This window comes from Crotalus tigris, unplaced genomic scaffold, assembly GCF_016545835.1.
Source record: "Crotalus tigris isolate CLP2741 ecotype Arizona unplaced genomic scaffold, ASM1654583v1 scf7180000019971.1508617, whole genome shotgun sequence".
In the NCBI taxonomy this organism is placed as follows: Eukaryota; Metazoa; Chordata; class Lepidosauria; order Squamata; family Viperidae; genus Crotalus; species Crotalus tigris.
The window spans coordinates 1,461,128-1,487,186 of NW_024097800.1; the positions used below are offsets into that span (position 1 = coordinate 1,461,128).

Sequence of the window (26,059 nt, forward strand, 5' to 3'; positions counted from 1 at the left end):
TGTCTATCCTGTAATGTCTGACAATCGAGGAAGGTAAGGACCAAGTTGCTGCCTTGCAGATCTCCACGTTGGATGCTTGTGTCACCCAAGCTGTGGATGTTGCAGCACTGCAGGTGGAATGGGCAGTGATACGGCTGGGAACGGGTAAGGAAAGTGAGAAAAGGAAAGGCCTCAGACCTTCAGAAATCCAAAGTCCATTTGATATAGTGGCGCATGGCCCTGCGAATGTCCAGAGTATGCCACTGTCATTCCAGGCTATGAGAAGGGCAAGGGCAAAAGTTAGGGAGTACCACCTCCTGCGACCTGTGGAACAAGGTATTAATCTTGGGAACAAATGAAGGATCCAAATGAAGACCACCCTGTCCTCATGGAAAACACACAGGTCCTCTCTGATTGAGAGGGCAGCCAATTCTGATATGCTGACATGACGGCTATGAGGAAGGCTACCTTTATAGATAAAAACTGCAGAGCACAGGTCTTAATGGGCTCAAACGGTGGTGAGGTAAGGGCCTGTAAGACCCACGACAGGTCCCAAGAGGGATAACGACATACCGCAGGTGGTTTGGCATTAGTTGCCCCCTTGATGAAGGAATGCACCATAGGGTGCTGTGCCAAGGGTGCTGAATTGTTACATACAAGCACTGTGGATAGAGCTGCAACCTGTCTGCGGATGGTCTAGAACTGTCGGGATAGTGATGGCCGAGAGTTGGACTTGACATCCTGAACACCGGAGACAAAAGTTCTTCCATGTGGCATCATAAATCCTATTCATAGAGGGGCACCTGGATTGCTGAATCATGGTGATCACCCTCGACGAATAAGAGTCTCTGGTCAAGGATTGCCGCTCAAGTGCCAGGCGATTAATTGAAGCCACTGGGGATCTGGATGTTGAAGAACCCCCTGGCTGAAGGCAATATGACCTGGAGGTATCCTCCATGGGGGATAGATGAAAAGCTCCATCAGATCGGCGAACCACGGACGTCTCGGCCAATATGGGGCAATCAATACAACTTCTGGCCGTTCGTGTAGCATCTTGCGGATCGTCGCCAGAATCAGGGGAAGGGGAGGAAAGGCGTACAACAGCTCCCTGGGCCAGGGGCTGCAGAGGGCATCTGTCCCTTCTGTTTTTGGAGACGGGAACCTGGAAAAAAATCTCGGAAGTTGGGAATTGACTGGAGAGGCAAAGAAGTCTAATGTTGGAGGACCAAATCAGTCCGTGATCTCCCTGAACAGGCTGGGGTCCAGGCGCCACTCAGAGTGGTCCACTGTTGACCTGATCAGGGAGTCTGCCTGCTGATTTGCCTCTCCTGAGATGTGTTCCGCTTTGAGGGAACAAAGATTGACCTCCGCCCAAAAACTTAACAACTGGGACTCCTCCATGAGAGATCTGGACCTGGTCCTCCCTTGCCTGTTCACATGAGCTTTTGCTGCAACATTGTCTGTGAGTACCAGGACATGCTGGCCCACCACTCTGCTGTTGAATTGGCGTAAGGCCAGATGTATGGCCCTGAGCGCTAACCAGTTTATATTGTGTTTCAAGTCTGACTGGGACCACCGACTCTGAGCTAACTCTGACTGAAGGTGCACTCCCCAGCCGAAAAGGCTGGCATCTGTAGTCAGGATAAGCCTGACTGGCTCCTTGAACAGGGAGCCTTCGCCATTGCTAGGGAGGTCCACTACTGAAGGGATTTCAAAGTCTGACGTGGAACCCGTACTTTCTGGCTGGAAGAGCTGGTGCCCAGTTTCTGAAATGGGAGAAAAAAACCACTGTAGATCCCTGGAATGTAGTCTTGCCCATGGAACAATTGCTATACAGGACACCATCTTCCCCAAGAGCTGTAAAAGCATTGCCAGAGTGACTACCTGCTCCCTCTGGACCCGATGAACTAGGGTCCAAATGCTGTCTTGACGGTCCTGTGACAGGTGGACGATACAAAGGTTCATGTCTATGACTGCGCCTAAGTGAAGGAGGCGGGTTGATGGGACTTTTTAAAAAATTTACAGAGAACCCATGAGCCTGAAGGGTCCTGATGGTAAGAGCCAGTTCTGATTGAGCCGATTGGAAGGATGGAGACTGGATCAGAATATCGTCCAAGTAACAATGAACTCGTATCGGGATTTGCCTCAGGTAGGTGGCCAGCACTGCCAAGACCTTCGTGAACACTCAAGGGGCCGAGGAGAAACCAAATGGTAGCACCTTGTATTGGAAGTGTCAGCATGTGTGGCAAAATCTGAGGAACTTGTGATGTCCAGGGAGGATGGGAATATGCAAATACACCTCCATTAAGTCTATGGATGTCAGAAAGTCTCCCCTCCTGATGCTGGCTAGGATAGACTGGAGCATTTGCATCTTGAACCTCTTGTAGGTCAGGTGGGAATTTAGCTTTTTCAAGTCCAATATTGCTCTCCAGCCCCGAGGATTTTGGAACGACAAAGAGAGTGGAGTAAAAACCCCGTCCCCTCTGATCCTCTGGAACTGGCTCTATGGTCTCTATTTGTAATAAATGAGAAATGGCCTGTGACATCAGGTCCGCTTTGATTGTATTCCTGCGGGTAGAGCAAGCCAGGAAACGTTCTGGAGGACTGGACAAGAATTCCAGGGCTAGGCCATGAGTGATGGTGTTTAACACTCAGGAGTCTGTGGTGGTGGCTTCCCACACGTTGGCGAAGAGGAACAGCCAGCCACCTATGGGAGAAACCTCCCTGGAGTCACTTGGTCCTTCTAAAAGGACGTCCTCCCAAACCTCGAAAGGGTCATTTGGCCTTGAACTGTATTCTGGCCTTGGGCCCTGGGTGGTTCTGAGGATGATCCAGTCTAGGAGGGAAATGAACGGGGGGTTGAGACCAGTCCCAAGAAGGACCTGAACAAAAGGACTGTCTGTGAAAATATTGGTGTGACCTTCTATTCGCTGTCCTATTCATATGTGATAGAACCTTGCGCTTGTCCTTACCCTTCACCAGATAAGGGTTGAGGGTCTCACCAAAAAGATGACCTCTACCGTAAGGAGCGGTAGCCAAACGCCATTTAGATTTCAAGTCTGCTCACCACTGCTTGAGCCAGAGAAGCCTGCGGGCTGAAATGTCTGAGGCTATGGCTTGTGAGGAGTATCTGGCAGCATGAAGTGAAGCATCTGCCATGTATTGTGATGCTGCCACCAACTTACCCAGGTTCTGGTGCGCACAAACCTGATCTGGGGAACCATATCCTAAAGTTCATGAAGCCAGATGACAGAAGCCTGGGCAAAGAAGGCTAGGAATGTAGACGCCTTCACCAACCATGCCGAAGCCTGATAGGACCTGTGTAAAGAAAACTCAAACCTTTTGTCCTCCGCCTTCAGAGCTTTGGCCATGTCCCCTGGAACAGTGGGAGCGGAAAACAGAATTTAATGGCTCATCCACTAGAGGCACCTCTAGTAGTGATGAGAAGGAGGGAGCAACATTAAAAAGCTTTTTCTCTGTTACACCTGGTGTGGGGAGAGAGCCAAGGTTTGCCCATTGCTTTTGAACTGTGTTGTGGAAGAAAGACGGACAGGGAATATGTCTCTGTGTAACCAACAGCTCAGAGTACAATGGGTTCAGGTCCTAGGTGGTAGTAGGAGCCGGTTGCAACTCCTGATCTGGAATGATGTTGGCACGCCTTCAGGAGCAGCGAGCTGAACAGTGACTGGTCAAACAGGCTGGTAAGCGGAGAAGGATCCAAAGAAGAAGCTTCCTCATCATCTGACAGAAGTATGCCCGACGGTTCAAAATCCTCAGAGTCTGATTCCCGTCCTGAGAGGATCTGACCGAAGAGGCCGAGCGAGGAAACATAGGGGCCTCTGACTGAGGGAGCATCATTAATGGAACTACAGGCTCCTGTCAGAGACGCTGGTAAAAGGAAGAGGCCATACCCTGGCTGAAAGCCTGTGCTATCAGTGCCTGAAATTGATCAGGCCATGATCCCTGTGGCTCAACGGGACGAATCCCCACTGCTGTGGGTGTAAAAGTGGCCTCCACCCCTGATTGCACTGTGGTTGGAGGGAAGATTCTCTGAGGTCCTAAACCCTGGCTAGGGGAAGTGAATTCCATCTGTACGGTTTCCCCTTAAGGAGACCAAGTCCATGGAGCTAGAGTAGATGGAACCAGCTGTGGCTCAAACAGTGATACCACAAGTGGAATGGGAGAATTAAGGTCCATCTCACCTGAGGTCAGTTTCTGAGCCTTGGAGAACTCCTTCTCCAATGCATGATGTCTTCTACTGGCCTCCTTCTCAGCTGCCTTAGAGGGCTTCCTACTACACAGAGCCTTGGCCTTGGCCTTAAATCTCCTCACATGGAAGACTTTTGTTTCTTTCTGGCTGGGGAGTCCGGAACACCCTGTGCAAGCTGAGGTAACAAATTGTCTGTCATTTTAATTGGGATAACCCAGTGGTAAGTCAGGAGGAATCCCAGAGCAAGGAGCGGAACAATGGAAACAAAAATACCCTGTGCCCAAGCCTGGACAAAGAGTGGCTCCAACTAGTGCTCCAATGAATGGCAGTGGCTGATAGTCTTAGCTGCTATCAGCGAGGCCAATCATGGCAGCTCAGTGCCTGCACATACTACAGGTGACCACTTGTGACCCAGTCCCCCCAGGGATAAAGTCCTGCACATAGAAGCTGGGCTGCTGAGGGGGATGGAGGTGAAAGATCAGGTAATAAGGCCCCCTGGGGCAATATTGCCCTCCCCAGAGCTAATATACACAGCGGCTGGCAATGTTGATGATAATAAGGGACTAATCTGCCTGGTCACCTCCTGTGGCTGTTTGGCTGAAAAAACTGAAGTATGGCTGTTTGTGCTGTACTCAAAATGGCGGCCGCGCTAACTTTGTGCCTAATTTAACAGCCTCTAAAGCTGATAGCAACTTGCAGCTGTGAGGCCAGAATGCAAACCAAGTTGTTTGTGCCTTGCCCAAAATGGCGGCTGCGCTATTTTTGCACTCAAAACAACAGCCTCAGATATATGGTAATTAGGGCCCCAGCAGGAATGACATCCTTCGGCAATGCGCCGATCAGCTGAGGGGCCGAAAGGGCCGGTCAAACACAACTAGAGACGGTGGTGTTTAGTGCTGCTCTTATCAGCTGAGACGAGCAGTCGGCTCGAAAGAAGGTTAGACGATCATCAGGCCCCAGGAGAGTCCGTCTGGCAATGAGGGAAAGTGCTGAGGCAGAGGCGCCAGGACAATCCTATGAGGCCGGGTTTGCGACAAGCCCCACCTTCGCACCAAACAGCTGTGCAATTTTTCTCATTGGAATGACTTGCGCGGAAGGCAAGTTATCCCCGATGGTCAGGAGGCTGCAGCCTGCAAGGAACCCCTGAAGGCTGGATAGAAGCTCCCCTGAGTACCAATGTAAAAATCTACGAGTCCAATTTTATAGGGAAATTGAGCCAAATTGAGTCCTAAATATTCCCCAACTACAGCTATGAATGAGGAAAAATCCACAAGGGAATCATACAACCTGCTGCTAAATCTGGAAAGGAGCACAAATTACATGTCTGCTAAGCAAGAGACTAAGTCGTAAACTGGGGTACTCTAGCCCAGCAAGAGGTGTGGCAACTTTCCAGACTTAGTCTGCTTTGAGCAAGAAGAATAAGACAACCTACTTGTGGATTCTCCATCCATCATGCTGGAGAACTGTTTGAGGATTCAAAAGTACTGACATGGAAGGTTAGTTGGCAAAGGAAAAAAGCTAGAGTAAGGCTGAAAGAAACTAGGGTTTTGATTTATTAGAGGGGATTTTATACTACTGATTAGATGGTTGAATATGGTGGAAATAGATAATTTTTAGAAAAGAAAGTAACATAATTGAATAGGTAAGATGTGTAGTAAGATTAATAGACCTTTGGTTTAATATGGTGGAAAATAGATAACTTTTAGAAAATAGAATAAGATTATATGCAAATAGACAAGATGTGTATTTAGAATATTAGATTTTGTTATAAAAAGGGGAAGTGTAGGAGTTGAGATAAGGAAAACTCTGGTCACCTAAAGCTTGGAAATTATAATATACCAAATGTTAAGTTGAATATTGAGGGGAAATTAAAGCCTGGGAAAAAAGCAATAGCAGGACATTGATTGTATATAAGGACTGAATGCAAACACAATTAATATATGTATAAGCTAAAAATTATTGATAAATGTAAAAATATGGTTTTACTTAGTTGATAACAATAAGAACTATATTTGCCCAATATGAGATAGTAGATATTTAGGGGAAAAAAGAGGAAATATCTGATGTTGTAACTTGAGATTTGTGCTAAAGATTTATGTATGTTATTGAATTACTGATTACCCAGTCACCACATTGCTTTTTAAATGTTTAATTGTAAAATTAGAAAACTAATAGTATTAATACCACTTTACAATGCCTTGGTAAGGCGACACTTGGAATACTGCATCCAGTTTTGGTCACCACAATGTAAAAAAGATGTTGAGACTCTAGAAAGAGTACAGAGAAGAGCAACAAAGATGATTAAGGGACTGGAGACTAAAGCATATAAGGAAAGGCTGCTGGAATTGGGTATGTCTAGTTTAATGAAGAAAAGGATGAGGTGGGACATGATAGCTGTGTTCCAGTATCTCAGGGGCTGCCACAAAGAAGAGGGAGTCAAGCTATTCTCCAAAGCACCTGAAGGCAGGACAAGAAGCAACGGATGGAAACTAATCAAGGAGAGAAGCAACCTAAAACTAAGGAGAAACTTCCTGACAGTTAGAACAATTAACCAGTGGAACAACCTGCCTCCAGAAGTGGTGAATGCTCCAACACTGGAAGTTTTTAAGAAGAGACTGGACAGCCATTTGTCTGAAATGGTATAGGGTTTCCTGCCTGAGCAGGGGGTTGGACTAGATGACCTCCAAGGTCCCTTCCAACTTTATTGTTGTTGTTGTTGTTGTTAGTAGTAGTAGTAGTAGTAGTAGTAGTAGTAGTATAAAAAAAGATAGGGGAGATCAGAAAAGAAAATACCAGAAAAGTAAAGCATATTCAACTATTTCCCTTTTGGCTTCTCTTCCTAACCAATAGATTTTTCTGGACAGAAATCCTGGAGAAAAAAAAAATATTTTCTTTTGTGACACATAGCAGCTTTCTAAGCATAAGAATAGACTGGTACAATCCAGGGAAAATGTTAATTGCACTGTACCTTATTTCAGAACACACTTTATTTATTTGCAAGACGGTGGCAAAATAAATTGTTAGAATAAATAAATAAATTTTACAATATTGCTAGCCTGCCTTAAATATAGAAAACTCTCAGTGGGATACAAGTCCAAAAATGAAAATATGATATCTGGCACATAGTGCCCACAATAACGTAGTTAAACTAAAGCAATACAATTACTAAAACTAAGACCAAATGGACATTGGAACAGGTTTAGTCTCTGAAATACCAATAGGGCTGGGACAGTATTCCACACATTGAAGACATTAATGAGAAGGGCTGTTTCAATGGTTAGAAAAGAGGCAGAGAGCTGTAATAAGCCCTTTCTTGATTAAAAAAAGTCATTAGAACAGTGTCAGATGGTAATGGAAACAGTTTATTTCTACATAAGAACATATGCCATGAAGTATTTCCTTGACAATAAATATTAATTATATCAACTTCTATTTGAGTGGTAGAGCAAAAATGTTTATGATGTGAAATTGTTACTGACAAGCAGAAGCAGAGTTCAGAGTATCTTTGCTGAGTATTACCAGGATTATCTATAATTAAAGAATTATGATATAATTTGCCAGAGCGACCATATGATATTAGATCTTATTGATTTAACCTTATGAAATATGAGTTGACAAAAAACAGCTGCTTTAGATTTTGTAATTTTATGATGCTGCTTGATACATTTGGTATTAACAACTATCTAGAGATGAAAGAAATAGTATATTTAGCTAAAAGGTTTAAAGTGCATACTGTTTAATACCATAGACTATAATTCAGTGATTGAATAAAATAATTTCTAAATCCCCAATTACTTTTTTTTTGAATTATGACTCAGTGCAGGACTCTCAGTTTTAATACAAATTTGGGTCATATTAACATAAGCAGGGGAGATCACTTGGTAATCTATATAATACAGATTCCCATCATGAAATTTCTGTATGTTTATTTCTAAGGCAGGTTAGTTATTCAACAGAAACATCTACATTTTGTAATCTGAGAGTTCAGTATTGTCCTCCTTTTCAGCACGTCTCACCTGTTTCTGCTAACCATCCCAGTATGAACACTCTAGTGGACAGAAAGATGGATTTATTCTAAGCTGCATGACATTCAAGACTGCAGAGTTTCTCACTCAGCTATAAAGATGAATATCTGCAGTTATATCACCTTCATGCCCAACAGCTATGCTATTGGCTATTGCTGATTAAGCATAGCAATTCCACTGCATTAATGTCCTGCTCATCTACTAAATTACAGCAGAGAGATTGTACTGTAACATTTACAAGATAAAATGAGGACAATTATGATTAGCCATTTAGAATTTTTCAAGCCAAACTGATGAATCCCCATATTCTCCACAAGTTAAATTTTGAAATTAATAACAGAATAACAGAGGTGGAAGGGACCTTGAAGGTCTTCTAATCCAACCACTTCAGACAATTAATTGTCCAAACTCTTCATAAAAACCTCTTGTGTTGGAGCACCCACAACTTCTTTTTTTAAAAACAAATTTTACTGATTTTTTAATTTTAATAGAAAGTGCTCGAGACACACTGTGGTATTGGGGTAATCAAAAATCCAAAAACAAAACATAATCAATACATCAAATATTCCCTCTCTATTTCCCTCAAATAGTTTATATATTTAAAATAGTCTATTTCTAACTTAAATTTCTATTAATCCTAAACCTGTTTTACAGCTTTATGCAATTACAAGACCATAATCAAATTTAACTTTAAATAAGCACATTATCAGTTCAGGTATCACTTCCAAATCTATCCTAATTCTTTAATTTCCTCATAAATCTTATTTATTCCTCCTTCCACTACTATCTCCCAGTTAAAATAAAATATTAATCTATCCTATACATCAATCAATCAGTTTCTTAGGCTAACACAATAATCTCAACCTTAAATCATTTAAGTCCATTAGACAAGGTTCTAATTTCATCCAATTAGTTATCAGACCTAATAACATCCATATTATCAGATAAAACACATCATTTTATTAAAATAATATTCAATTCATTATTAGTTCAATCCCGATCTAGAACACCTCTTCAGTTTTCTTCATTCCATTATATAATAATTTTCATACATATAAACCTATTATTCCAAAACATACATTCTTACTTTATTTAATATATATATTCTAACAACCACCCATTTTTCTTATTTCTAACACAAGACCTTAATCCTTAGATCAGTCCATAATTCTAAAATGCCTTAAATCCAGTATATATAATTTTAAGTTTCTATTTTCAGTCTTATTCTGGGCTTCTTTTTCTGCCAGGCAGGTTTTCACAACAACGCTTCCCTTCCAACCTATGGGTCTCTCTTTGTTGCTTGTGATGCCATTTAAGGCAGTAATAAGCCTCCTATCCTCTGCATTGGACCTCTATTTCTCTTATTCTTGAAGCCTTGGAGCACCCACAACTTCTTAAAGGAAACAAATTGTTTCACTGATTAATTGCTCTGTCAGGAAAATGCTCCTTAGTTCTAGATTGCTTTTTTTATTCGTAATTATTATTATGAATCTTAAAACATTGGTACATGTATTACCAATGTTGTAAAACTGTTCAAGATATGTATAACTATCAAGAAATGATAAAAGTGAAGTTTACCTCTTATTATCTTTCTTTTATCTCTTCAGAAGCTATTAAAGGATATTGCTTTTGCCGGTTAGGCTTCTATTCAAATTAGTCAATTCCAATGCTTTTTTTGTAAAAAAATAAAAAGGTGTCGGAATTCCGTTCTGGGCGTTCTATAAGAAAAAAAGCCTTGGTCAATTCTATCTTCTTAGGTGAGAGATAAAACACATAAAACACATATACACAGCCTGTATATGAAACATTAAGTAGTGTATACTAATGAGTGACTCGTTCTTATTTCTGGTCTATATCATTTCTCCAGTCTTCATCTCTCAGCCCATTATGGATTAATTAGTATTTTTTTTTTCAAAAAGAAAAAAAATCCTGCCTAGGTAGTCATTAAGGTGAAGATCTAATAATTCACATTAGAATTCTTAAAGAGTGAATCTGAAATATCCATAATGCTTTCTCTCATCCAGATAGTTAACTATTTTTTCCATTATGCTGGTGTAATTTTTTACTTTGACAAGCTCAGAGATTAAAACAACCAATCTCCTTCTTAGAATATCAGATTTTATTAACTAAATATCTTTATCTCTAGTTTCCTCCAGACTGCATAATTCAATTTATAATTGAAAACCATAATCATTTTAATATTGCCTCACTATTACAATAGTAACCCTCTCTTTTAGACAGAGATAGCCTCAGATAGTGAGAAGTTTAGGACTAGCCAGAACATCTACAAAGTGGCACAAAGGGCTTAAAATTATATAACTTATATTTTAAAATTCTGTTTCAATAGAAGCATCAGCAACATATTATTCAACTTTATGAAATGGGTAATGTTACTGCTTAAAATTCTAGAGAGCCTGAGGGATGTTGAAATGACAGCTGAAGGTAATCAAAAGTAAATCCTGTTTTATTTAGGACAGGGCAATTTGTGATGCCATAGAATTGTAAGGATAGAAGATGACAAAGTGAATTGTCTGGCCAATGTCTCTGCCCTAGAGCAGGACATCCTTTGCATAAAGGATTTCCTGACAGATGCCTGCCCATCCGTTGCAGAGATCTTTCCATCATCTCCCTCTTTCTGATTTTAGACTTTAAGAGATGAAGAAAGGCTTTTTACCATACAAACATAATAAAGACTGTATGCATGGGTACAATTGCCACTTTGTTTTAAATTGTAAAAGGATATTATGTTGACGCAGTGTACTTATAATAATAATATAATAATAGTAAAGTTGGAAGGGACCTTGGAGGTCATTTAGTCCAACCCCCTGCTTAGGCAGGAAACTCTATACCATTTCAGACATATCACACATATGATAGCTATTGTTTTCCACTCTGATTAACTAGTGTCTTTCTACAAGAGCATCCATTCTTTAAGTTTTTAAGTTTTAGACTTCCATTAATTAGATTGCAACAGTTCTTTTATGTGTCCTCTGCTTTATCAGTCTTATTTTGCATTCTTATTCCTTATGCATTTATTTTAAAATATTGTTATGCAGTTTAAAATTCAAAGAGATATATTCATTTTTTTCTTACAAAATATGTATTGTTTTTATTTTAAAAAAACTTGAATAAAAATTATATATAAATCTTTTTAGAAAACATCCAGAACGGAGACTTTTGGACATGTACTTTCCCTTTTGTTACTGCCCTTTTGTTTTATATCAGCATCTTATATTTATTTGCGAACATGATCACTTCATCTGATTCAGAATATACATATATAAAAATTGTATTTCCTATAATTTTCATTGAGTATATTTTATACATATAATAATAAATAGTGTCCTTGGGCACAATCCCCAAAGATCATCTTGAATATGGTCAGCGTTGACAAAATCACCATCAGTCAATTGCAAAAGGTAGCTTTACTTGGAACAGCTTACATCCTGCAACAATACTTTAACATCACCAAGCTACATCTATCTATCCCAGAACCTTGGGAAGGACTGAATAAGTGGATAAAAATTCCAAATCCAGTCTAAACATCTGGCTAACTATGCAATGAACCACAATAACAATGCCTGTCATTCATGTTGTCAACAGACTACTTAACAATGAAAATAGGTAGGCGTGGAATGTTGCCAAGTACACTAGACAGTTGAAGAAGAAAAGGCATTGGAAGAATACCTGAAGCACAGTGAAGATGATGCACTGAAGCTAATATACCATAGAAAAGAGACATGGCAAGGCAAAGTATTACATGATTAGTACATTAAAAAAAATAGCAAGCAAAGTAGATAACAAGCAATGGCTAAGAGCAGGAAAATTAAAGAAAGATGCAGAGAGGCTAATTCTGGCTTCATAAGACCAAGCCTTAAGAAGAAATGTATACAATGCCAGAACTGAAAAGACAGCAACAGACAGCAAGTTCTGCCTCTGCAGAGAAGCTGAAGAAACAATGGACTATCTGGTTAGTTCCTGCAAGAATATCACACAGGCTGATTACAAACAATGACATATAAAGTAGCAAGAATATTGCAATGAAAGATCTGCAAGAAATAACATTTGTTTGCAAGCAAGAATTAGTAGGACCACAAAATAGACAAAGTTAATTGAAAATGAAGAATCCAGTGATCTGAGACTTTAGAATTCAAACAGGTAAGAACCTGACACATAACAATACATCAGAGTTTACAAATATTGGTAAGAAAAATAAGAATGTCTGGATAGTGGACATTTCAGAATTTAGAGACAACTTAATTAGAAGAAAAAGAACTGGAGACAATCACAAAATTTAAAGACTTGCAAATAGAAGTAGACTGACTGTGGCAAAGGAAAACAAAGACTAATTGGTGCCTTTGGTGTAGTCTCCAGACATCTGGAGCACCATTTGAACACCATCAGCATTGACAAAATCACAATCAATCCCTTAATACCATCAAACAACAACATCTACCTTTCCCAAGACTTGATAGGTGATTAAAATTGTCAAATCCAGACTAAATTACTGGCTGACTGTGCAATCAATAGTTACAATAATACTTAGATGCTACTTTAATAATTCTTAGGTCCTTAGTTAGGGCCTGAATTATTAAGTTTTCACTTTAGACTGTGAATTTAAGTTTAGATTCATACATAACTTACTAAATGTGCACAAAATAAAAATTGAATACAGAAGTTATATAATGGAAACAAGAACATAATGCTGGCGAAAAAAATTGCATGGCCAATTTCTAGAAAAAAATCAAGGAAAAAATAGATAAAGATGAAATCTGGCAATGCCTTACAACTGGAACATTAAAAAAAATGAAACCAAGGCTTGATTTTGGCTGCTCAATTTGAACAAATACAATCAAGATCAGAATGGAAAAATCATCAAATATTCAAACCACAGATTGTACAAAGAAGCAAAAGAGTAGACCATATACTCAGAGACCAGTGCTCTTCAACATCTTCATCAATGATTTGGACGAGGGATAGATGGGGAACTCATCAAATTTGCAGACAACACCAAGCTGACAGGAATAGCCAACAATCCAGAAGATTGGCTTAAGATACAGGAGAATCTGGACAGACTTGAACACTGGGCGCTATCTAACAAAATGAAATTCAATGGTGAAAAAAGTAAGGTTCTACATTTAGGCAAGAAAAACCAAATGTACAGGTATAGTATAGGGGGTACCTTGCTTAATAGTAGTAACTGTGAGAGGGATCTCGGAGTCCTAGTGGATAATTACTTAAATATGAGCCAGCAGTGTGCTGCAGCTGCCAAAAAAGCCAACACAGTGCTGGGCTGCATTAACAGAGGGATAGAATAGAATCAAGATCATGTGAAGTATTAATACCACTGGTAAGGTCACACTTGGAATACCGCATCCAGTTTTGGTCACCACGATGTAAAAAAGATGTTGAGACTCTAGAAAGAGTACGGAGAAGAGCAACAAAGATGATTAGGGGACTGGAGGCTAAAACATATAAGGAATGATTGCTGGAATTGGCTATGTCTAGTTTAATAAAGAGAAGGACAAGGGGGGACATGATAGTAGTGTTCTAATATCTCAGGGGCTGCCACAAAGAAGAGGGAGTCAAGCTATTTTCCAAAGCGGCTGAAGGCAAGACAAGAAGCAGCGGATGGAAACTAATCAAGGAGAGAAGCAACTAAGGAGAAACTTCCTGACAGAACAGTTAACCAGTGGAACAACCTGCCTCCAGAAGCTGTGAATGCTCCAACACTGGAAGTTTTTAAGAAGAGACTGGACAGCCATTTGTCCGAAATGGTATAGGGTTTCCTGCCTGAGCAGGGGGATGGAATAGATGACCTCCAATGTCCCTTCCAATTTTTTTTATTATTATTATTATCGATCATCGCACAGTCAGCCAGATGTTCAGACTGGATTTGGCATTTTGTCTACCTATCGAGTCCTTACCCAGGACCTGGGATAGGCAGATGTGGATGTTTGATGGTATTACAGATATCGTCGCAGGATGGAAGCAGTTCCTAATAAGGCCGCCTTTTGCAATTGACTAATAGCGAATTTGTCAATGCCAATGGTGTTCAAGTGGTGCTCCAGTTGTTTTGGGATTGCACCCAAGGAGCCTATTACTATTGGTACTACCCTTGCTTGCTTTTGCCACAGTCTTTCTATTTCTATTTGTAGGTCTTTGTATTTTGTTATCTTCTCCAGTTCTTTCTCTTCTATTCTGCTATCTCCAGGCACTGCCACGTCCACTATCCAGACTTTTTTGTCTTTCTTATCGACAATTGTTAAGTCTGGGGTGTTATGTTGCAGGTGCTTGTCTGTTTGAATTCTGAAGTCCCAGAGCAGTTTAATTTTATCATTTTCTATGACTTTCTCTATTTTATGATCCCACCAGTTTTTGCTTACAGGCAAATGATATTTTTTGCAGATCTTCCAATGCACCATTGTTGCTATTTTGTCATGCCGCTGCTTGTAATCAGTTTGTGCAATCTTCTTGCAACAGCTTACCAAGTAGTCCACTGTTTCTTCAGCTTCTTTGCATAGGCGGCACTTACTGTCTGTTGCTGTCTTCTCAATTTTGACTTTGTATGCATTTGTCCTTAAGGCTTTGTCTTGTGCAGCCAGAATTAGTCCCTCGGTCTCTTTCTTCAATTTTCCTGCTCTTAGCCATTGCCAGGTTTTATTATTATCTGCTTTCCCAGCTATTTTTTTTCATGTATTGGCCATGTAGTGCTTTGTCTTCCCATGCCTCTATTCTGTTCTTCATTTGGTCTTTCTTGTAGGCCAGTTTGGTCTCTCCAGTAGTTAGTAAGCCTTCCTGATATACTAATTTCAGTGCATCTTCATCATTGTTCTTCAGATATTCTTCCAAAGCCATTTTTTCTTCTTCAACCATCTGATGTACTTGTAGCATTCCACGCCCACCTATTTGCCTTGGTAGATAAAGTCTATCAATGTCACTGCGTGGATGAAGGGCATGATTCATTGTCATTATTTTTCTGGTCTGCCTATCCATTGCTTTTAGTTCTGCTTGAGTCCAGTCCACTATTCCAGCTGTGTACCTAATGACTGGGATTGCCCAGGTGTTGATTGCCTTTATGGTATTTCCTCCATTGAGTTTGGACTTTAAGATCTTCTTCACTCTCTTGATGTATTCACCTCTAATCTTTTTCTTGACTTCAGTGTGCTTGATGTTGTCAGCTTGAAGGATACCCAAGTATTTGTAGTACTCTTCCTCATCCAGACTCTTAATGTTATTTTCGTGGGGCATCTTGATTCCTTCAGTTTTCATTATTTTTCCTTGTTTGATAGTAAGTGTGGCACATTTGTCCAAGCCAAACTCCATTACAATATCTTGGCTATATATACGGACAGTGTTGAGCAGCGATTCTATTTCAGATGATGTTTTTCCATACAGCTTCAGATCATCCATATAAAGGAGGTGGGATAGTCTGGCAGATGTTTTTGATGTTTGATAGCCATGTCCTGAGTTATTCAGTATTGTTGACAGAGGAAACAGTGCAATAACAAATAGTAATGGTGATAATGAATCTCCTTGAAATATTCCTCTCTTGATATTAACCTCTCCCAGCCTCTCACCATTGATCTGCAACTGTGTCTTCCATTGTGCCATCGATCTTTGCACAAATTTTCTGATGTTTCTACTGACTCCTGTTATTTCTAGGCACTTTATTATCCAATCATGTGGCAGAGAGTCAAATGCCTTTTTGTAGTCAATCCATGCCACATTCAGGTTGGTCTTCCTTCTCTTGCAGTTTTCCAAGATCATTTTGTTTATTAGGAGTTGATCTTTTGTTCCTCTGCTATTGGGGCGGTTTCCTTTCTGCTCAGGTGGAAAGAGATTGTTTTCAACTAGATGCTGTTGTACTGCATCAGCTACCACACCAGTTAGTAATTTGAAAGTTGTTGGTAAGCAGGTAATTGGCCTGTAGTTACCTGGTGTTGCCCCTTTTGCTGGATTTTTCATTATTAGGTAGGTTTTCCCAGTTGTTAGCCACTTTTCAATTTCTCCTCCTTGTAGTATATTGTTGAACTGTTTGGCAATGAGTGGGTGTATAACAGTTAGATGTTTCAACCAAAACCCATGCAGTTCATCTTCACCTGGTGCTGACCAATTTTTGATTTTCCTTGCTCTTTTTTCTACCATTTTTGTTGTTATTACTAGTTCTTTCATTTCAACTTCTGTTTTATTTGCATCCACCTCTTTTAACCAAGCCTCATCCTTGTTGTATTTCTTTGGGTTATCCCATATCTGCTTCCAGAACTGCAGTTTCTTCCTTGTCAGGTACTGACTGATTCCTTGCAGTTTCTGCATTGATGGATTGGTAGAAATGTTTCTGATTGGATTGAAATTGGAGGTTTTGCCTATAGTTTGCAATTCAAGCTTCATATCTACTGATTTTCCTGGCTATAGCTGTTATTTGTTGCTTTATTATTTCCAGTGCTTCCTTGATCTTCCTTGTTTCTAAGTGGTTATTATTATTATTATTATTATTATTATTATTATTATTATTATTAAATCTTTGCTTATATATCTGGTACAACTGTGGTTAAAAACAAAGTGTGGATAATTGATATGTCAGTACCAGGAGAAAGCAGAATAGAAGATAGAGTATTGGAGAGGATCACAAAGTGTTAAGATTTATAAATCAAAGTTGAGAGATAATGGCATAAACTGGGTATAGTGTGCTAATGGTTATCAGCATACTGGGTTCTATACCAAAAAATCTTGCCCAGCACTTAGAAAATAATTGACAAAATTTCCATCTGTCACTTGCAAAACGCCACACTGCTTGGATTCACACATATACTAATACTGATACATTACAACATTCTAGGTTCTTGGGAAGAACCCGAGGCACACAAACATAACACCGGCTAAAGAACTGATAGCAGTAACTTTACATTGTTGTGAACAGAGAATAATAATAATAGCTTGTCTGCCATCTGGCTTCTAACAACTCTGGATGGCTCACAATAATCAAACAAAATACTACAATAAAGCTGACAATAGACAGCAAGTTTCCAGAGGGCAGGCACTGCTACAGAGGAGGCACACTTCCAAAGTCTCCTAAATGACATTGCTTAATCAAAGAACCTGGAACATGCCAATCTTGTTCAGGCAAATGCAATGTGAGAAGGCAGTCCCTCAAGATGACTTATATTATAATCTTTAAACATTGCTTTCCATCCTGTTGGAGAAAGGACAAAAAGAAAGCAAAACCATCCTCTACATCACAAGCTTCATAAGTTTCCTTTTGCACATATGCTTTGACTGAAAAGAGATCCCATGCCAGTGATTTTAATTAAGGTTCAAACATTCATTGTAGACTGGGAAGTCTCTGACCAAATTTGCAGTCTGGAGCATTCCTGTTGAACATTAGATCTGTTTGATCATGCTATTTTTCAAGAAACTGTATTCCATTCCAACCTCCTCAGTTTTCTACTTTTTTTTTTTCTCCAACAGCCAGCATCCCAGTATGTACACTGAACATGTTCAGTTCTCATTGAGGTGCCTTTTTATAGATCTGGGAGTACTTGCCTCTCACATATACTTTAGTTATTCACTGAAAAATTGCTAGGGGTGGCAGGGTATTTTTGCCAATTCAGTTACTGGGTAAAACCTAGAAAGAAGTGCCTTTGCAAGAGCCAATTTTTAACATGACATACAGATGCAAGCACTGCAACTAATTCAAGCAGACTACTTGATCCCATATTCTCATTTAATTAATATGCAGAAGGGGGGAGCAGGTAACTGAAATAAGCCTTCCTAATGATCTTAGGTGGTTTCTATGAAATGTCACTTTATTGAGTTTCCTTTTACTACATGATTACTCATTTCCCACAAATGCATTTCCATGCTTTCCCTGGTTTCCATGTTTTGCTTTTCTCCTCTTAAGTAGACATCTGTCAAACAACCATTCCTAAGGTCTGTCTATACATTATGTCTTATGAATGCCCTTCATTTTCGTACATTTTAACAAATATATTTTCTGTATAACAGAATAACAGAGTTAGAAGGGACCTTGGAGGTCTTCTAGTCCAACCCCTGCTCAGGCAGGAAACCCTGTACCATTTCAGACAAATGGTTGTCCAATCTCTTCTTAAAAACTTCCAGCGTTGGAGCATTCACAACTTCTAGAGGCAAGTCATTCCACTGATTAATTGTTCTTACCATCAGGAAATGTCTTCTTAGTTCTAGGTTGCTTCTCTCCTTGATTGGTTTCCATCCATTGCTTCTTGTCTTACCTTCACGTGCTTTGGAGAACAGCTTGACTCCCTCTTCTTTGTGGCAATCCCTGAGATATTGGAATATTGCTATCAGGTCACCCACTAGTCCTTCTTTTCATTAAACTAGACATACCCAATTCCAGCAACCATTCTTTACATAGTTCAGAATTTCTGTGAAGGAATCCACATAGTATGTAAATTGAAAAAGGTAGCCTATTTCAAAGCAAGCAAACAAAAAAATACCATGTGCATAGCAGAAAACATGCAACTTAGGGAAATCATAAAACATAACAAATGAAATGCAACTCAAAAATATAGATTCATTGCATTTTCTCATTCTGATTAGCTTAATTTATGTATTTATAGTTTGCCCAAAGGGAAACTACTCAAAATAGCTAGCTAGCTTGCTTCATTCATTGATTTATTGATTCACTAATTCATTGATTGGTCGATAGATTTCATTTCATTTATATTTTCTCAATCAGCTCAAGACAGGTTACATGTTGTTCTTCCAGCATCTCATTTTTCCCCCCACAAAATACTGTGAGGTGGGTTGGGGGGAGGGAGGGAAAGTCACCCAGTGAATTCTGTAGTGATTTGAACCTGGGTTTACTCAGGCCAACTCCAATATTAAGATCAGTTCCTTAAGCTGACTCTGTGTTATATTCTGAGTAATTGTATAGAGTAATAGCTAGTCTTTGCAAGCTTTAGTGAAACTAAATTAAACTTGCAATATAGTTCCATACAAGTATATGCAAAAATATATATCACTAAGTTCCGTGAGAATTATTGTAATGCATACAAGGCATATGATTAAAGACTGAGCATGCATAGCTTTTGTAACAGTTTATATATATTAAACATGTAGGATAAATTAATTTTGTCCTGAGATTCTTTACCGCCTTTTCTACAATCTTCCAAGTTATCTTAAGACTCCAAAGCCTATCCATGGTTTTGGGGGTTTGCAGGGGGTACATTTTATAATTGAACAGAACAGAACAAAAAATAATTTTTTTAAAAGGAAGAGCAAAAACAAAGGAGCAAACACACAAGCACTTCTTGTGTTTATGAAACACTTCTCAAACATGTCCTTGTATGTGTATAAATTTTACATGATAGTTTCAATGCAGGATGTCCATATTTTAATATAATATAGAGTTTACCCAAAGCTACAATTTGGCTTATAAATTTTTTTTGTTTCTTTAACTTCAGATCATCTGCGAAAGAAATGGGCTCCAGTGACCAAGAAATCATAGTCTGGGTTTGCCAGGAAGAGAAGATTGTCAGTGGATTGACTAAACACACAACTTGCATTCAAGTAGTTGAAGCTTTGCTGGAAGAACATCAGACCACTTTGGCAGAGAAGAGATTTCTCTTTGGACAACCTAAAGATTATTGCATTATAGAAAAATGGAGAGGTTCTGAACGGGTTCTTCCACCTCTCACAAAAATGCTCAGACTCTGGAAAGCCTGGGGGGAAGAGCAACCTAATTTGCACTTTGTCTTGGTCAAGGCAGATGCTTTCCTTCCCTTACCCTTGTGGAGGACATCTGAAGCCAAAATAGTTCCAAACCTGGAAATGCACTGGGATCTGAGTCCAGCAAATTATATGAAGATGTTGTCAGTGGACAAACAAAAGAGAATTCTTAGGAAAACCTTTCGGAAACTGGCCAAACTTAAACAGGAAGGAGTTCTGCAGGAGAGGGACAATATAGAGACACTAATCCATCTCATCCTTTCTCAAGACCACACTATTCACCAACAGATTAATAGAATGAAGGAACTAGATATGGAAATTGAAGAGTGTGAAGCCAAATTCCATCTAGATCAGCTTGAAAGTGATGGGGAAAACTATGTTCAAGAGTCTTATTTAATGTCTTCTTGTAGCAGTTCTGAACAGCTAATGGAAATGTCTCATAACCATCAGCAGGAAAGTTCAAATAAATGTGATGGGATTTTACAAGTGGAGGAAGGACTAAAGCACCACAAGTTAATGATTGAAAAACTCTCTGCTGAAATTGAACAAGAGGTTAAGGAAAGTGAAAAAAATGGAGACTTATGGACAGAAGAAGCATCTAAAGGTGAAGTGGAGAACGCTGATCTAGAAAGTGTTAAGAATGAGCTGGAGAGAAGTATGAAAGATGCTCTAAGGATTCATTCTCACTTGAACTGCATAGAGCAGGAACTAAAATATCAGGATTTGATGCTTCAAAGGAAGGAAAAAGAATATGAACTACTTGTAGAAGAGCTTAGTGATTTGCATGCTAATGATAAAAATGTATTCAGTTACCCAACCAGTGAAGAGGAAATGAAGGACAACGAAACTGGAACCTGTACAAAAAATTTTCAAGGCACAGATCTTCTTCACAAAATGACAAATTTAGACCTAAATGATACAGACTCCGACACTGGAATCAGTTCTACTCACAGCCAAGATTCAGAGACAGCTATAGGAGACACATTGCTATTGTCCACATAGTTGAAAACAATTATTTTAATTGAGGCAAATGTAATACTTGCACCTATTAAAAATTACATAGAAAATGTGGCACTTTTAAAAATTGAATCTAGTTCTAATGGGATATCTTCCCTGATTTTTTTCATAAATATAAATCAGGCAAATCATAACAGCCAAAACTCATAAACAGAAAGGAATATACAGTAAAATTATCTTCCCTTTTTTCAAATAATGTACCAAATTCAACTGTTCTATTGATCATGTAGATACAGACTAGTTAACCAGACTTGGGAGACATGGACAGAAGTATAAGTCCATATAACAATACAAGTTCTCCTTTGTATGCATTATCAGTCCATAGAATTCTATGGGAATATTGTCTTTTGTTTTTATATACTGATTCACTGCCAATCCAGTGCAATAACAATGTGGATATTTTGCGATGCAAAGCCTAATCTTTGAAGTCTATGATATTTGTGGAAAATGCACTGCATTAGAGTTAGCAGTACAGCAGATTTTTTGTGCTGCCTTTTAATTAAACGATAAAACAAAATCTAACGAAGTTGCTATTCCAATCAAAGTTCTTGAATTGCACATAAGCAATGTTTTTATCAATACATCATTTACTACTGTTACATATCTCTAAATAAGGTACTGATTTTAAAGATCAGTTGTTTTCCTAAATATAAATTTAAGAGAATGAAGTAAATAAATTTTACAGTGCCATAGTATAAATCAGAATCTGATAACTCTTTAACCAACATATGCTAGTTAAGCAAGAACAAGTGAGATCAGTGCTTGATGTATTGTAGATGAGGCCTACAAAACTAGTAATCCCAGATTACAGCATATGAATGTTGTTTACATTGGATTAATGTAGCGATACAGTGAGAAAGACCATCAATAAAAGGCCACTTTCTAGACTGGACAATGGAAACATTATTTCTATGTTTATTTTTTTTCTTTTACATTCTGACTTGATGTTTCACTTTTAATAAACATCATCTACCCTATTGTTATTTCTAATAACTGAGAAAATTCTCTTCTTTGGATTTCCAACCCCCATTAATCTTGGGACATTAGGAAGAGATTTTTCATATATGATTCAGCCACATAAAAAAAGTAACTATATATATAGTTACTTTTTTTATGTGGCTGAATCATTTGGTGTTATGCTGAATGCCTTCATTGGAATATTTTTGAGTTCTATTACCTATTTTATTCCTACTGGAACCATAGACGAATAGCAATAATGTTATTATAGTTTTATAATAATTTATTAATATGATAAATATATACAGATAGTCCTTGACTTATAACCATTCATTTAGTGACCAAAGTTAAAGCAGCACTGAAAAAAGTGAAATTATGATTGGTCCTCACACTTATGAACCCTGCAGCATCCCCATAATCATGTGGTCAAAATCCCATGCATCCTGGGATCATATGATCACTATTTGTGACCACCCCAGCCGGCTTCTAACAAGCAAAGTCAATAGGGGAAAGTAGAATCACTTCATGACTGCATGATTCAGTTAACAATTGCAGTGATTTGCTTAACCATCATTGCAGAAAAGTAATAAAATTGGGCATGATTCACTTAAGAACTGCCTTACTTAGCAATAAAAATTCTGGTCCCAATTGTGATAATAAGACGAGGACACCTGTAGATACAGACATATATATACACAGGCACAAACACTGTAATTTTCAAATCTCTGTTGTTGAAAATATGTTAACATATTATTTGAAAAATTTCTGCAATTCATGGGATATATAAAAAAAATCATATCTTAGGCAATGTTACAAAACAGTTTGCTTGATTCTTTTAAATGCCATTACGTTGTGAATCAGAATTAAATTTATTTTGAATAGATTTCACTATTTACTTCAGACTCAATTAAGTTCTACACTACCTTTTACCTTCCATTCATCACTTCAACTTGTATATTCAAGTGTCTGTGGATAAAAAAAATGTCTGTTTATAGTATATTCAAGGTTTACTAATTTAGGGATACTCACTGCTTTATGGGATGCAAGCAGTTAGGACTTCTTCCAGTACATAGCCCTTCTAAAGTTATAGGATTGACTGGGGTGTATTTCCACTGCTCCTGTTCATGTATTAATTTATTTTTCTTAGATAATCCCATAGTTGAGTTAAATCTAATGTGCAATATTTGTCAGATTTCCTTTTCTTATGAGTTTTTTTACAAAATAAGTAGCTGCATTACATTCTATAGCCCATATGGATATTTGTATGTTCTTTTTATATGAAGTTATAAATGTTGGGTGAGAAGTAATCCATAGCATCTATACAAGACCAAGACCTACCTTACAGTACTTCTTTGAAAATCAGTAACCATTACATTTGCTTTGAAATATTCCTGGAAATAGCAATAGTGGGGGTATGGGGCGGGTGGAGAGGGGTATTGCCCTATGCATCTAGGTTTTTTTCAAAGCAGGAGTGGCAGAAGCATAACATTCAGTGTATCTAACAGATATCAAAAATCTAAAAATAGATTTTTAGGAAGATATTGTGTAGGAAATATGTTTCTTCCCTTTCTTTTACATGAAGTGGCTTCAGTTATAACCAGAGCCCATTAAGATAAGCAAAAGCCTAGCCCAATTCTATAATATTCATTTTAAAGTAAGTACTGTGAAATATATTCAAGGTTTACTCCTAATGTATCTGTATTTTCATGTCAGTGGATCTTGTAACCATTGACATAACCGGATAGATTCATGTTGCACTACATTATGGTTTGTTTTAATCACTTGAAAGAATCTCTATCCCAGCATCCCCTTCACAACACTAGAGTGTATAGTTTCAAAATGATTGTGCTTTGGTTTTGATAATTGTGCCTTATAATTGTGCCTTATAAGGCTTAAGACATCCATTCCATTTGTAGCCCTTCAGGAATGTGCTGAATATTTTGTTCCACCCTCTCATTTGATATATTATTGGCATCTCTATGTAGCTATGAAGGCCTTTTTTTAAAAAAAATGTAATTCTTGGTCAGAAGAAAATTACACAACAATGTTTCAAAAAAGCATGACGAGAGAACATAAATCAGAATTAGACCTAATTATGATGGAAACCCAACCTGTATTCCGCTCTTCTAAAACATGTGAAATATCAATGAAATTTTAGATATACTACTATATTTTATTCCATTTGCTTGAATACATTTTAATATTCTAAATTATAATGGCTGAATGGAAATAACTAAAATATTTAGGATTGGGTGTACAATTCATTTGAAAGTTTGCAAACCAAATTCATTTTGGTTTGCAGAAATTAGTTTGGAAGATCTTGCTTGGAGGGGTATAGTTACAAAATTATTTAGTGTAGTATTTCACTAAATCTCAATTTTAACTGTTTAATTTTAAGTATTATTGTGTCCCACTGAACACAATAGGGGTTTACTCATTAATAAATTTCCTATTAGTTTTAATGGTAATTTACAAGTAATTTTCATTGGGTTAAGGCCAAGGGCTGAAACCTGGTCATAAATCATTTATTTGCTATTGTACTGTAATATGTGTGAAAACATTCCTTATTGAGTGTCATGATATTTTTCCAGATTAAAAAGTAATGTTCAAATTAAAATATTTATAACTGACAGATTAACTAACAACCACTGTTGTAGAATTTAATTAATATTAATTTGTATAGAAATGACTATGGGAATACTTAGAATTGTTCTCTGTGTGTTCCAAATAAAACAACTATATTAAATTAAAGTTTTTTCTGGGTTACATTATTTTGACAAGTGAGTTGTGCAAACTCATGCAACTGTGTGATTACACCACTTCACCTTCTAGCTATGCCTTCATTCAGATATTCCACCCCACATTCCCTGCTCCCAGATTTTTTGGTCCCCATCAGAATATGAAATCTTTGAGGCAGCAGATATATTCCATTCAAAATGAGGGATTTGTGTTACTGTCTTTGCTTTGTTTGCATCCTTACTTTGTCCCTTTCCTTAATTTACTTATGAAGGAATGTCAGTAGCATCACTATCAGAAGCCAGAATGCTTTACAGCTTCCTATGATCACATCATCTTGACTTAGAAATGTATTTGTAGAAATTTGACACATAAGCCAGAAGAATACCTTCCTAGGTCTTAATTTCGGAGAATGTCTTACTTTAGGACCACCACAGCCAGGTCTCCCATATACTGACACCTGTCACATTGCTGCTTAACTTCTTCTGCAACCGCTTGCTGTCACTTGCAGCTGGAAGCCCTGTGGCACATTGCACGGTTGGCACTAATGGCAGGAGGCAGCATGGTGCTTTGTGCTGTTTCTGCTGCTCACAGCAGGACACCGCATGGCTCTTTGGGCCATTTCTGCAGCTCGTGGCAAGAAACCACAGAAACGGCCCAAAGAGCCACATAGCATCCTGCCACGAGCAGCAGAAATGGCTCAAAACACTGTGCGGCTTCTTGCCGTGAGCAGCGGAAATGGTGCAAAGTACCATGTGAAATCCTGCTGTGAGCAACAGCAATGTCCCAAAGTGCTGTACAACCTCCTGCCAGGAGCAGCGGCACTGGCATGACGAGCCATGCAGCTTGACAAGTGTTGGGGTATGGGAGGCCTGGTTGCGGCGGTCCTACCAGTAAAGTAAGTGGATGTGGGGCACATGGGGCAGCTTCACCTCCTCCCACCCCTGTCCTAGCTTGATTTTTAGTCATGTGCCTTGCCCCCAAACTAGGGCTTATTTTTGGAGTAGGGCTTATATTAAGCCCATCTCCAAAAAAATCAAGCTAGGGCTTATTTTTTGGCTGGGTCTTACTTTTGGGGAAACACGGTAGTACTTAAACTCATTGCAATATATAAAAAATGTGTGTGTGTGTATGTATATGTGTGTGTGTGTGTGGTGATGGTGTAATATAAGAATTCAAGCAATTGGGATTTGTTTGACAAATCACAGTTTAACAAAGCAATTAATTTTAATTGATAAACTGAATAAAATTGTGACAACTGCAATTCTTTGCTATTTTTTCCTTAAGTACAGCATTTGCCTTGAACTTGAATCCAATGTTCAGAACCAAACCCAATGCTAGTAGCACTAGCAGAGGGATCATTACATCCACACATAGTACATCTCAATTATATCTACTTCCCTTTAAAAGGACACAAAAGAAACGT

The 26,059-nt window shown here is 38.5% G+C and overlaps 1 protein-coding gene across 1 annotated transcript in view; it reads left to right on the forward strand.

Annotated features, from left to right (window-relative positions):
• Nucleotides 1-21,832, forward strand: part of RASSF9 (Ras association domain family member 9) — a 54,062-nt gene extending 32,230 nt beyond the window's left edge. The window contains exon 2 of the mRNA XM_039365170.1: nucleotides 19,659-21,832. Within this exon, the coding sequence (XP_039221104.1) occupies nucleotides 19,659-20,925 (1,267 nt within the window). The 3' untranslated portion in view covers nucleotides 20,926-21,832. The remainder of the gene's footprint in view (nucleotides 1-19,658) is intronic.
• The last annotated feature ends 4,227 nt before the right edge of the window (nucleotides 21,833-26,059 follow it).